The 14,436-nt window shown below is 41.0% G+C and overlaps 1 protein-coding gene across 1 annotated transcript in view; it reads left to right on the forward strand.

The window, feature by feature from the left end:
• The window catches only part of ABCA12 (ATP binding cassette subfamily A member 12), a 253,565-nt gene that overhangs the window by 71,378 nt on the left and 167,751 nt on the right, over positions 1–14,436 (forward strand). Inside the window, exons 3-6 of the mRNA XM_069735561.1 lie at positions 8,841–8,967; positions 10,662–10,744; positions 12,252–12,310; positions 13,488–13,640. Of these exons, the coding sequence (XP_069591662.1) occupies positions 8,841–8,967; positions 10,662–10,744; positions 12,252–12,310; positions 13,488–13,640 (422 nt within the window). The remainder of the gene's footprint in view (positions 1–8,840; positions 8,968–10,661; positions 10,745–12,251; positions 12,311–13,487; positions 13,641–14,436) is intronic.

A 14,436-nucleotide genomic window follows, 5' to 3' on the forward strand; every position in this document is an offset into this window, starting at 1 on the left:
TTGCCTCTGATGTCCATGCTCCCGATCTTGTTCGTGCCTTTCATGTGGCTCATCCTGGTCGGCCTGGGGGCTCTGGTGAGGGTTCGGTGACCCCTCCTCAAGGGGGGGTACTGTTGTGAATTCTGTGGCAGAGCTCCCTCCTGTGGTCACAAGTGGTACTTCGGCTGATTCTCTCTGGGAGCTTCCGTTTGTGGAGGAAACTGGTACTGCTGCTTCTGAGTTTCCTCCCTCAGGTGATCTGGTGAGGTCGTTAGGTGCTTCTCTACTTAACCCCACCTAATGCTTTGATTCATGCTTCCTGTCAATGTTCCAGTGTTGGACTTGTTGTTTCTCTGGATCATTCCTGTGGCCTGCTGCTCTGCATAGCTAAGTGCTTCTTTGCTATTTGTTGCTATTTTTTCTGTCCAGCTCGTCTATTTGTTTTGCTGGAAGCTCTGGGACGCAAAGGGTGTACCTCCGTGCCGTTAGTTCGGTACGGAGGGTCTTTTTGCCCCTTTGCGTGGTTTTCTTTAGGGTTTTGTGTAGACCGCAAAGTTATCTTTCCTATCCTCGTTCTGTCTAGAATATCGGGCCTCACTTTGCTGAATCTATTTCATCCCTACGTTTGTCTTTTCATCTTACTCACAGTCATTATATGTGGGGGGCTGCCTTTTCCTTTGGGGTATTTCTCTGAGGCAAGGTAGGCTTATTTTTTCTATCTTCAGGCTAGTTAGTTTCTCAGGCTGTGCCGAGTTGCATAGGTAGCGTTAGGCGCAATCCACGGCTGCCTCTAGTTGTGTTTGGAGAGGATCAGGGATTGCGGTCTGCAGAGTTCCCACGTCTCAGAGCTCGTTCTATTATTTTGGGTTATTGTCAGATCACTGTATGTGCTCTGACCTCCATGTCCATTGTGATACTGAATTGCCTCTCATAACATTGGGGTCATTGTCCTGTTGAAAAATAAATGATGGTCCAACTAAACGCAAACCATATGGAATAGCATGCCGCTGCAAGATGCTGTGGTAGCCATGCTGGTTCAGTATGCCTTCAATTTTGAATAAATCCCCAACAGTGTCACCAGCAAAGCACCCGCACACCATCACACCTCCTCCTCCATGCTTCACGGTGGGAACCAGGCATGTAGAGTCCTTCCGTTCACCTTTTTTGCGTCGCACAAAGACACGGTGGTTGGAACCAAAGATCTCAAATTTGGACTCATCAGACCAAAGCACAGATTTCCACTGGTCTAATGTCCATTCCTTGTGTTCTTTAGCCCAAACAAGTCTCTTCTGCTTGTTGCCTGTCCTTAGTAGTGGTTTCCTAGCAGTTATTTTACCATGAAGGCCTGCTGCACAAAGTCTCCTCTTAACAGTTGTTGTAGAGATGTGTCTGCTACTAGAACTCTGTGTGGCATTGACCTGGTCTCTAATCTGAGCTGCTGTTAATCTGCGATTTCTGAGGCTGGTGACTTGAATAAACTTATCCTCAGAAGCAGAGGTGACTCTTGGTCTTCCTTTCCTGGGGCGGTCCTCATGTGAGCCAGTTTCTTTGTAGCGCTTGTTGGTTTTTGCAACTGCACTTGGGGACACTTTCAAAGTTTTCCCAATTTTTCGGACTGACTGACCTTCATTTCTTAACGTAATGATGGCCACTCGTTTTTCTTTACTTAGCTGCTTTTTTCTTGCCATAATATAATTCTAACAGTCTATTCAGCAGGAATATCAGCTGTGTATCCACCAGACTTCTGCACAACACAACTGATGGTCCCAACCCCATTTATAAGGCAAGACATCCCACTTATTAAACCTGGCAGGGCACCCCTGTGAATTGAAAGTGACTGCCTCTTGAAGCTCATCAAGAGAATGCCAAGAGTGTGCAAAGCAGTCATCAAAGCAAAAGGTGGCTACTTTGAAGAACCTAGAATATAAGACATGATTTCAGTTGTTTCACACTTTTTTGTTAAGTATATAATTCCACATGTGTTAATTCATAGTTTTGATGCCTTCAGTGTGAATGTACAATTTTCATAGTCATGAAAATACAGAGAAATCTTGAATGAGAAGGTGTGTCCAAACTTTTGGTCTGTACTGTATATTTATTTATCCCATATCTATCTATCTATCTATCTATGACTATAATGTCAGATGACAGACTGCGCTCTCCTCTGTATATAATGTATGTATTTACATAGCAGTCAGTCGATATCCCCAGCACATCACGTGGAGTGACACCGGGATGAGATGCACTTAGTAAGTAGCACTCTCCACCCCACTGGCAATGAAAAAGTAAAGCAATCATCACGGTGCCATTAGTAGCATTATCCCTGAATGGAGGGCAGGTCACTCCCAGGACATCATGAGAGAAAGTCAACAATCAGGACAGTGACACACGGGACCTGCCGCGGAGCTAAGAACACACCGGCCTGGCACACTCTTCACATCCCTAATTGTCTGACTACTAAAAAACACAACAAATCCCTCTGACATAACCCTGCTGAACCTGTCTAATATCTGGGTCTCACACACCAAAGACTGCAGTGACGAAACCACCAATTACCAGTCTGAGTCAGAAGCTTGTACACTTTTCTAGCTGGGAGATACAACAGGTTCTTACATGCAGGTAGGAGTCTTCTCTATATATAGATGCAGAAGACATAAAGGACACATAAGATCACTTAGTAGATACAATTCTGCCATAAAGCTAAATTATTTTATTACGCTTATTACATTTATCTGGCACCTTCACCTGAGTCGTCCATAAACACTAACCCCGTAATGACCTCACTGCATTGTAGAAGTCTGCGCAGACAGTGCTTACAAGCTCCATAGCAAAGAACCTGTCAGCGCTGTGCAATCTGTTTAGATTCTGACCACTAGGTAAAGATCAATAATTAATACAATTCTAAAGAGAGAGAAAACCCCTTTAAACCTATTTCTGGGTGGGCGCATGACATCCAGCGCCAACACATAGAATGATTATATCAAACCATAGAGAATTTACATGCATTATAACAACAAAGCATTGATTTCTCCAGTGACTCTGCATCAAACTCGCATATAGTCTATATCTCAGCCATAAGAGTATCTCATCCTATCTGATTACAATGACATTTGGGTGGGATTTGAACCCAGGGCCCCAGCGCTGCAAGGCAACAGTTCTAACTACTAAAGATGGCACGTCAGAAGAGGCCGGAATGTAAGAGGGTATTTCATAGATATATACCACCTACATGAACATTTCTGCTGATCAAGTGCACCACATTATGCCAGTGTGTGGCTGTGGCCTCTTTACCAGGATAATGGGCACCACTACACTGCAAAAAAAGAAATAGTTTAAGGAGCATGACAAAAAATCATGGTATTGCCTTGCCCTCCAAATTTCACGGATCTTTAAGGGAATCTGTCACCGAGTATTTGCCATTTAACCTGACCATCAGCAGAGACACTGATGCTGGTGATGTGTCACTTACTGGGCTGTTTGCTGTAGTTTTGATAAAATCACAGTGTTAGGCTGCCATCACACTAGCAGTATTTGGTCAGTATTTTACATTTGTAAGCCAAAACCAGGAGTGGAACAATTAGAGGAAAAGTATAATAGAGACATATGCACCACTTCTGCATTTATCACGCACACCTGGTTTTGGCTGAGGAATACTGATGTAAAATACTGACCAAATACTGATAGTGTGACGGCAGCCTTAGAAGTAGATTAGGACTAACCTTTTGCCATGTAGTCTTCCATAATCATGAGCTCTGTATAATCCTGCCCCCACCACTGATTGGCAGCTTTCTGCCTATGCATAGAAAGCCGCCATATCAGTGGTGTGGGTGGGGTTGTACAGAGCTCAGCATACAGAGTACAGTAGATAAAACTGTGATTTTATCAAAACGGCACCAAGTTGCCAAGTAAGTGACACATCTCTGGAGTCAGGGTCTCTCCCCCTATATCACCCTGCTCTCAGATGGGGTAGCAAAAAACTGGTGATAGGTAACATTAGTTTGTGTGCTTATGGTTAGGTATAATATGTTAGGAATCAATACATTTTGCACACTACATAGAATATACAAAGTAGTCATAACATGGTTAGCCCAACTGTAAGGTAATGTGTGTGGTGGGCTTAAGGGTATATTCAGACTCGGCAATTTTGTTGCTGACATTTCTGCAAATCAAAATCAGTTCCATTCATGTGAATGGTGTTGGTTTGGAGCAAAACACAAGGATTTCTGCAAGTGTAATTTAGATGAAATGACAGTCACAGAAATTTCGATAAAAAATCTGTAATTTCTGAATATTCGCCAAAAATAATTTATTCCACTTTGGTGGAAAAAAAATAACAATTTCCAAATATTGGTGAATTCTTACCCAAGATTTAAAAAAAATGAGTAGACTTGTTCATTTATGAAAAAAAGAGGAAGAGAAAAAAAGAAAAATATATGAAAACTTAAGAAAGAGCACATTTGCACGACTCATTAGAAAAGAACAGTTGGTAGTACAATGGTATTAAAAAATATGATCCTGATAAAGGTTATAGAATCTCTGGGCGTGGGTTCTATAGCGGTAACTCAAATCATGTTTAATTGCTAAAATGGCCAAATTTTGCTCCAATATCTAATGTCGGTGGACAAAAAGTCGACAAAGCGCTTTAAGAAATTACCACAAAATTATTCCGCTTAGAAAACGCCAAGAAAACATCAGAGTGAAAAACTGTTGTTTTTGACCACTGGTATAAGGCTCAGTGTGAACATACCCCTAGAATCTGCTTTCATCTGCTGCTCAGCAAGAATCCTTACTCTATTTACAAGAAATCTCTAGTGATGGGGTCCATAGAGCTGAAGGGCTCAGATAGGGAAAGTCCAATACTCTGTATATAGAATATTGATTATTGTCCAGCAACAGTTGAAAGCAGATTCTTAGTGAACTTCAACCAAAAACTTAATATAGTGCGGAAGCATAGTACTTGGGACAGGCAAAATAAGGTAATGAAGTAGACTGCAAAAATTCATAACTTTGGAAAAGCTAATAATTAAAAATAAAGACAGGGTAATTAATTTAAATTCAGGTTGCCTTCAGCCTCTATTCCCTATCAGTATGCCTTTGGAATGTGGGAGGAAACTGGAGAGCCTGCCTTGCGCAGGCGTGTACTACGGAGGACAGAGAATGAACTTCAATCCAATATTGCAGCCAGCATGCAGCCGGCGGGTAAGGAAAGGGTGAATCAAACACCCGAAAACTCCGCCCATATGACCGAAAAATGGTCCCGCCAAATTCAGGTGACAGGTTCCCTTTCACAATGACCTGATGAATAAAGTTGTTTATACCATGTCTCATATGAATAGAAAGCAAAAATAGTGATCAGAAATATGGCATTAATATCTCCCGCCTGGGACCTCCGGAGGGACAAATATCCTTATGATTGAGGATCTCATAATTTGTGATACCTGAGCCTGCATCTCATTTACTGACCCCATCTGAGGTCACCGGTGGAGGAAGGTGGGAGTGGATGGTTCCTGGTAAAAACAGGTTCTCACCTAGAACCATTGTTCAGTTTTGGCAGATACAGCGTGCTGTAAGGACTGCGCCATTTTATAAATGGAGCGCTCTCCTTTGTAAGATCTGCAACATTCCTGTGACAACAGGTCTAGTAATATTCTTTTGCTTCTCCATTTTATTTTTATGTAACTGTATATACTATATTGTCTTGTCCCCTTTGCAACATCTCTTGTATATTAGTAATGCCTAATTTATGGATGAAATATATCAAATTTAATAGCTTTGTTCTTCTCGCTCTATCAATCGCACCCCTGAAGCCTCGTGAGGCTCAACATTACCAGGGATGGGCGTCCAATCGGCCTGCAATAAACGATTGGTGGTGGAAGCTAGTTTTTCTTTGGTCATTGTGGAGCTTGGCAATAACTGTATACTGTATATATATATATATATCTAATATATAATTGCCTAGAATACTACTTCCTGCAATTTGTGCCAACTTCCGTGGCTTTGTCCGGAGCTAATGTCCGGAGCTAATGTCCGGAGCTAATGTCCGGAGATAAGTGACGTCAACAGTGTCCAGTGTCTGATTGGTTGCCGCCTGCTGCGAGCGACCAATCAGAAACGTGCCGTACTGTGACACACTCCGCCCGCCATTTTGGTGTGATTTTAGAATTTTTACCTCACAACAAGTTTCTACTGCGTGGAGGCGGGCCCAGTGACGTTGCTCTTCAAGCTGCTGCCGAATTTCGTCAAAAAAATGATAATACCATTTACCAAAACTATATATATTTAGATGTGAAGTGGTTCAGTGACATTTTCACACCAATTTTGAACTTTTGTTTGGTGTTTTCTCCATATACTGCCTATTATTCACTGACTGTTATACTGAGAGACTGCCGTTTATTAACCTCTTCTTTGCCACATTGGGTATATTGCTCTATTATTTGCCACATAAGGACATTGTCCATTATTGCCCAGCAATTTCTCTGCAATATAAACTGCCTATTTATTAATATCTGCATTCCTGCAAAGAACTATTGCCTATTATTAACTGGCTATTTTCCTACTACCTGACACTGCCTCTTATTAACCTGTTGTTTGCCACCACCACGCTTAAAGCTGTTTAGCTTAGCCAACATGAGCTCTAATAGTAAGGATACTAATGACACAGAGCCCAAAGCTGCTGATGGCGCACGTAAGATTAGGTCTGATAGAAAGTATACTAATAATGCAGAGCAAAAAGACGCCGACATATTATTTATTATTTACATTATTGTTCTTAAGCAAAGAACCGTTGTTGTGGCATTTGCCACAACACGCAAAGTTGTCGTCTTATGTCTTTCATCCCTCCCCTCATAAGCATGTTCATGGATCCTGTGTAACTGTACCTTAAATAACAAGAATTGTCAAGAGCTGGTGAGTGCAGCCATTTTTTGTTCTTTCTTACTATTATTTATTAACTAGATGGCAGCCCGATTCTAAAGAATCGGGAGTCTAGAATCCATATATACTTTATTTATTCAAATGTAAGAATAATACAATTAATAAATAATAGTAAGAAAGAACAAAAATAATAGGCAGTATATGGAGAAAACACCAAACAAAAGTTCAAAATTGGTGTGAAAATGTCACTGAACCACTTCACAAATAAATATATATAGTTTTGGTAAATGGTATTATCATTTTTTTGACGAAATTCGGCAGGAGCTTGAAGAGCAACGTCACTGGGCCCGCCTCCACGCAGTAGAAACTTGCTGTGAGGTAAAAATTCAAAAATCACACCAAAATGGCGGGCGGAGTGTGTCACAGTACGGCACGTTTCTGATTGGTCGCTCGCAGCAGGCGGCAACCAATCAGACACTGGACACTGTTGACGTCACTTATCTCCGGACATTAGCTCCGGACATTAGCTCCGGACATTAGCTCCGGACAAAGCCACGGAAGTTGGCACAAATTGCAGGAAGTAGTATTCTAGGCAATTATATATTAGATTGTATTATTCTTACATTTGAATAAATAAAGTATATATGGATTCTAGACTCCCGATTCTTTAGAATCGGGCTGCCATCTAGTATATATATATATATATATATATATATATATATATATATATATACCCATGTGTGTTGACTTCCTCTGGACGGTTGCTGATCAAGGGTGGAACTAGATGTGTGTATACCACATGTTCACTGTCTAATAACCTGCCCAGTAGCAATAGCAGCCATTACCTTGTCCATTATTCGTCAGTCAATTGGGTCATTGTCCTGACAATTGATGGCAGCGGTGTCTCCTGGGATTGTTGCATGGGGCTCTGCACGTCTGATTTATTCCTTGGACCGAGCGGTCTGAGGAAAAGAATCGCAGCATGCAAGATTTGTCTCCGAAAATTGGATAGCACTCTCCTATTCATGTCTATGGATCCGTGAAAAAAAATGGACAACACTCGAAAAGGCATTCTAGTATGGTCCATCTTTTTTTTTATCTCAACCTCTGAGAAAATCAGATCACACTCTGATCAGAGTCCGATTAGCATAATTGTGCCGATTTTCTTGTATGGAAAGAAAACAATCATCTGCACCTGCCCTAAAAGTAAGCAATAACTTTTTCTAAACTATAATTATAACGTAGTTGTCACTGGTTATCACCACCTGTCAGGGAAAGGTAGTTTATAGTAGGACTTTTTGGTGTGATTTTTCCTTCTTTCAGTCCCACCTATGTAAATGTCAATAGGTGGGGTAATTATTAGCTTCGGAATGCAGCTCTGCAAGTCATGAGAAGAAGTTACATAACCGAGGAAGGAAATATATTCATTACGCTACAAGAAATACTAATTAAACTGGCGTGACAAAGTTTTCATTAGATCATGGTTTGGAACTCGCTACTTCAGTGACGCAACTGATGGCTTTTATTATTCTCTGCTTATTTTTATGATGGGAGCGATGGAAGCTTAATTATGCTAAATCCTAATACTATAAGACTGAATAATAACATAAAGTTATATTTAAATGCTTTACAGAATTCCCGACAGCGCGTTTGGCAGATAAAATATGAAAAGAATTACTAATTTTGTCTGGTCTTGATTGTTCTCTACTTACATATTTATTAAAAATCAGATAACTACTAATGCTAGAAACAGAAATATATATATGTATGTGCTATTGAAAATATTACTTTGATTGTAGGCAACTATTAGACATCTAATGATGCAGATCATTTTTATATCATAAACTATTAGAGGTGGACTAAAAATGTATGAGATTATACCCCACATCACTAGGGGACTCCGGATTAATATTTAGGTTGATGCATTCATAATGTGAAGTATATGACTGTCATCTCTTTGTTGTTGATCCCCATCTTCTTCTTTGCAGGTTACCTGGCTCCCAGAAATCTCCAGAGTACGGGGATGGTCCCTTTTCTACAGAGCTTTCTCTGTGATTCAGATGTTAAATGTGCAAACAAGTCATACATACCAAAGACATTAATTACAAGCAACAGGTAGGAGGAAAAAAAATGTTTGTGATGAGGTTACACATTGGTGACAATGTCCCGGAGTTCAGACATTGAGTATATTAGTAAGCTAGCTTATCTGTATCTGTTGCTTTGGACTTATCTTTATATTCCAAAATATCCAGTTAAAGGGAGTCTGTTAGCACAGAATGACTCTTCAATCCAAGTGCAGGCGACCGGGCACCATGATGGAGCCAAACATTTAGGTGCATCTTCCCATCTGCTTGTTTTCCATCTACCTCTGCCCTTTTCTGGCTCTATGAAACCAGAACTGTCAAAGCATATGCAGCCCAATGGAGATGGCAATAATGTATTCCACAGGTCGGCGCTCTGGAGATTGTGGCGCCTCCGGAGCCTACGTTATTGCCATCTCCATTGGGCTGCGTTTGCCGTAAACCTGAGGATCAGGTGACTGCAGAGGTGAACCCTAGTGGATCGAGGCATCCTCGCCATACGCTGTTTTTAGTGAGGTCTGGTGTTGAGAGTTAGAGGCCTCTCATTGAAAGGGGGTACTGTCACGATCCATTTTTGGATGCGTGGCAGCTCTGGTTCCACTACAATTTAAATGTAGCTTTTTTTCCTTTCAAGCCAGCAGGGGTTAATGTCCGATTCCCTTGCTGGTTATGTACTGCAATTGCAGAGTTGCTAGGTCAGCTGATGTGGGTGGTGACCACTTCCACCATCCTTTAAATAGTCACCTGATGCATCAGCTGACTGTCAGTGATAGAGCAATCTATGTTGACCAAGCCTGGAGTAAGGAGCTCTCTGGTTGCAGTGGTGAATCTGCTGGTCTGGGTGCCTTTCTTCTGTTGTGCGGTGCTTTGCCACAGAGAAGGCTATTAAGCTAAGTTTGGTGTTTTCTCCTTGTCTGTTGCGTGTTTGTCAATGTCCCCTGTGTTGTATCTTTTGCAGTGGTAAGGCTAGCGCCTTTGCCGGCCAGTGCACTAGCTAGGGCCGTGCTAGATGACAGCGAGGGACAAGGTTCCTGATGGCGGTGGGGGAAGGACCCACTTAGGGCATTAGAGGAGTGCAGTGACAGGCTCAGGTTTGAGCTCAGGTGGTGACCATCCCTCATTCCCTATTGGTAGAGCCTTCCTCTCCCCATTTCCATCCAGTTGTGTGTGTGCCGTCTGCTGTCCGACCCCCTGTTGGGCCTTTACTTTCCGTGACACAGTTAATGTACAAAAGTTATGAAAGTGTAACTCAATCTTGCCGACTAAGCCTGATTGACAGCTTCTCAGCAGCCCTCTTTCTGCTGAGATCTTTCACTGCTCAGTACAAGCTGCAGTTATCAGTCAGGCTTGGAGGTTGGAGATAGAAGACACTTGGGCTCATGATCTGTTTCATTCTATAGCAGGAATCATCTTAATCCAGCATTATGACATGGATTTTCAGAGTAAATACACCAGCGTCTTCAGGTCTACGATGGCTATTTATCAATGTACACAGTTTCAATGGGGCAATCTAGAGACTGATCCACTTTAAGACATAATTGGAGGTTGAATTGAGCATGACTGATTAAGAACATTTTTGGCTTACTGAGGTTGCAAAGTGACCCATCTAACATAAGGCATCCTTTTTCTTGACCCTGTATAAAAGTTGGCGTTCCACCTGCAGTTCTCAATACCAGATGTAATATGTTCTATTACTAGAGAATTGTATCTGTTGTTCTCTATTTCTAGATTACAGAAGCGATCTGTTGATTCTGGTGGTGGAAGTAACATATCACAGATTGGATCTTCAAATGATCAAATAGCGACTTTATGTAAGTTAGTCCCTTTCTTCGAGTATATGTGATAAATAGTGATGTGCGAATATACTCGTAACTCGAGCTATCCCGAGCACGCTCAGGTGACCTCCGAGTATCTTTTAGTGCTCGGAGATTTAGTTTTCTTTGCCGCAGCTGAATGATTTACAGCTATTAGCCAGCATAAGTATATGTGGGGATTCCCTAGCAACCAGGCAACCCCCACATGTACTTATGCTGGCTAACAGATGTAAATCATTCAGCTGCGGTGATGAAAACTAAATCTCCGAGCACTAAAAAATGCTCGGTGCTCGGGAAATCTCCAGTAACAAGTATATTCGCTCATCACTAGTGATAAACAATATCCATCATAAAATTACAACTTAATGGAGTCTTTCAGCACATACTAACTATTCGAACCAAGCACAGCATCTTGTAAACAACATAGCCTTTATAAAAAAAAATATACCATTAATGGCAAAATTAATTGTGAAAAATTGTTCTTTATTTAAATATTCTAACAAAATGCTGCTCAGTTCACCTTTGGCCAAAATTGTTCAGAGCACTTTCCATCTTTCTTTTCCATTCTATGGTTTCTCTCAAGCCAGAGCTGTCATTCAAGAAAGATGGGGGCAGAGACATATGGAAAACAAGTAATTAGGAAGGAGCATTGAACTGTTTGGACATGCCAATTGCACATCATTAGCATATTGAGCAAATTGTGACAAACACTAACTACTTGAGCAGTAAAGGTATGATTTTATTAGAACTCTGCCCTCTACAAGTTGCACAGCTTGGTTTGCACAGTCATTTTCTGCTGTCAGAATCCATTTAATTTCTGTTATGATTGAAATAAAGTTCATATAGGCACTTGTCTCTCATCCCTTACCCCTAAATTAATATATGTCATTTAACTAACTGCTACTAAACACATCTCTATCTTTAATTTGATGTAACAAGTACCGTAACTAAAAATGTTTTAGAACAAAAAATAGTTCATTCTTCTAGAAACATTTAGATCTTTAAATTATTTATTCCGTTTTTGCATTTTCTAATATTTTTTTTTCTAATTTCTGAGCCCTTCCTTGTGTGGTTTAAACATGATCTCAACAGAGCTAGCTGTAGATAAATACTCATTTTACATCTTTTTTTCAATTTTTTATGTTTTTCAATATTGACTTTGAAAAAAAACCCCTAATGTTATCTAACAACCCATACTTTATTATGGTTTTAGAACATAATAGTTATAACATTGAGAAAAAAAAACATATTATAATATTCCAACACCTCCTAACCTGCTTGTTCCAGGTAATTACAGGAGATCTAGGTCTGCACAACCTAAAAAATAAAAAATAATTCAAAAGATTAAAAACCTTAGAAGGTGGACCTTATCCAATGTGTGACCCAAAGATGAAACTTTATTTAACCAGTTTTCATAGAAATTGCTCTTTATGCAATATGTCTCATAAACGCAAATGGAGTAGAATTCAGGTGAAAAAAAAACTAACTTATTTTTGTCACTTAGGGGACGGCACAGCGGGAAAGAACTGGCAAAATATTTTAAATAACATCAGTGTGGTGAAGGTAAGTGTTCAAAAATGCATTTTTCAATTTTATAAATTATACGGTTTAACACAAATAATAGAACATGTAATCTTACCTTATCATTGGCGTATCTTATTGCACGTGGCTTGAAATAATTGAGAATGAAACTGCCATTCAACATTGCACTTATATTTCTGATCACTGTAAGGCTACGTTCACATTTGCGTTGTGCGGTGCTGCGTCGGCGACGCAACGCACAACGCAAATGTGAACGCATGCACAACGCAGCGTTTTGTGACGCATGCGTTCACTTTTTCATGGTTTTTGGCACAGAAAAAACTGCATCATGCAGCGTCCTCTGCGCCCTGACGCATGCGCTGCAGTGACACATGCATCACAAAACGCAAGTGCAACGCATGTCCAAGCGCCCCCCATGTTAAATATAGAGGCGCATGACGCATGCGTCGCCGCGGTTGTGCCCGACACAACGCTAATGTGAACGTAGCCTAAAAGGACAGATAGAACTAGACAATTCAGTCACAGTGGGGCAGCACGGTGGCTCAGTGGTTAAGAGTGTATCCTTGCAGCGCTGGGTTTCTGGGTTTAAATCCCACTGATGACAACATCTGCAAGGAGTTTGTATGTTTTCCATATATTTGCATGGGTTTCTTCCAGTTTTTCCGGTTTTCTTCCACACTCCAAAGACATCTTGATAGGGAAGTTAAATTGTGAATTCCCATTGGGGACAGTGATTATAAAGTGGGTAAAGTGCTGTGGAATCAATGGGGCCATATAAGTGATTTTTTTTACACAAAGACCATTGGTCCATGTGTTAAAACATTCATGTGAACCAACCTATAGACTTGCTTTGGTCAGTGTGTTGTGCATATACTACCCGTTATGAATACAAACAATACATGGTCTGATTATACAGTAATCTCAATGAGCTCACCAATGTCGCACGTTGTAATCAGGGTCTCTGTTGGGATCTCATGCTGTTCATGGTTCAGGCAGCATTTAACTACTGACAGAGTCTCATTAAGTGCCACCACATTGGTTTCAACATTTCAACCATACAAATGCTATTTCTGAAAAATGACTTTTGCCTACAATGCTATGGTGCATGAAGGAACTTCACTACCAGTCACTGAGAAGCTGAATATGTGCATTGTAAGGTGATAGCTAATGTTTTTCGTCCTAACTTGCTTTCTTGTAGACGGCAGTGGAAGAGTTAAGTTCAGGAGACATCAAGAGGGCTTTGTGTACGACTATTACTTTGCTGCCCCCTGCACAGCAGTCTACGTTTCGGACATTCTGCAATTCTAACCAGACGTTGACAAGTTTAGGACTGCAGCTGCTCTTCTCGCAGGTATCGTAAATATGGAGATATTTCAGAAGAATAACGCAATATAAACTACACGCCTCAATGGTAAAATCATGGCTGTTGTTTCATTGATTGCAAAAGTCGCAAAATTTTTACGAATGTTGATGTTTTCACACCAATGTCGAAATTGGTGGAGCTGGTGCAAGATGGGGGAAGGATGAAGCATGGCAGCACATGCTCTTCTAATTCATGACATTTTGTGAAGTACCTTATGCCACAAATGTTACTCACGTCTCTTACAAGAGTAAGATTTGTGGCGAGGCGCACGGAAGTACAAACCACTCTGGAGACACGCCTGACTTATTAAGAGGCATGCACCTTTATATCAATCTGACTAAACGGCACACCCGCATCAAGAATGGCATGAAGAACACCGGTCTTGATCATTCGCGGCCTTAATGTCCTGGGAACCTACATGTGTAGATTTCTGTTCTTTGCCAATGCCCAATGTTGAAAGGCACTTTTTTAATGCTCTTTTACACTCACCGATGCAAACCTTATGGTTAGAGAATGCCTGAATACAGAATTTTTGTATTTCGCACGAATCCAGCAAAATTGTGGCCAGCTATGGTTGCCATATTGTTGATCTGCTAAGAGCTAGTGAAGTAGTACCCCAGCTTCCTCTGGTGAGTGCTGCCAACCATCATGTTCAGGACCTCTTCTTTCCGCAGTCGCACACCGGTGTTTTCATTTCAGAACACAACTTCCAGATACGAACAGGCCTTGGAGGTAACAGCAAGTCATTTTGTTACAACATGCTGTGACCTCCAAGGCTTGATAG

This window comes from Ranitomeya imitator, chromosome 7 (assembly GCF_032444005.1).
Source record: "Ranitomeya imitator isolate aRanImi1 chromosome 7, aRanImi1.pri, whole genome shotgun sequence".
Lineage (NCBI taxonomy): Eukaryota > Metazoa > Chordata > Amphibia > Anura > Dendrobatidae > Ranitomeya > Ranitomeya imitator.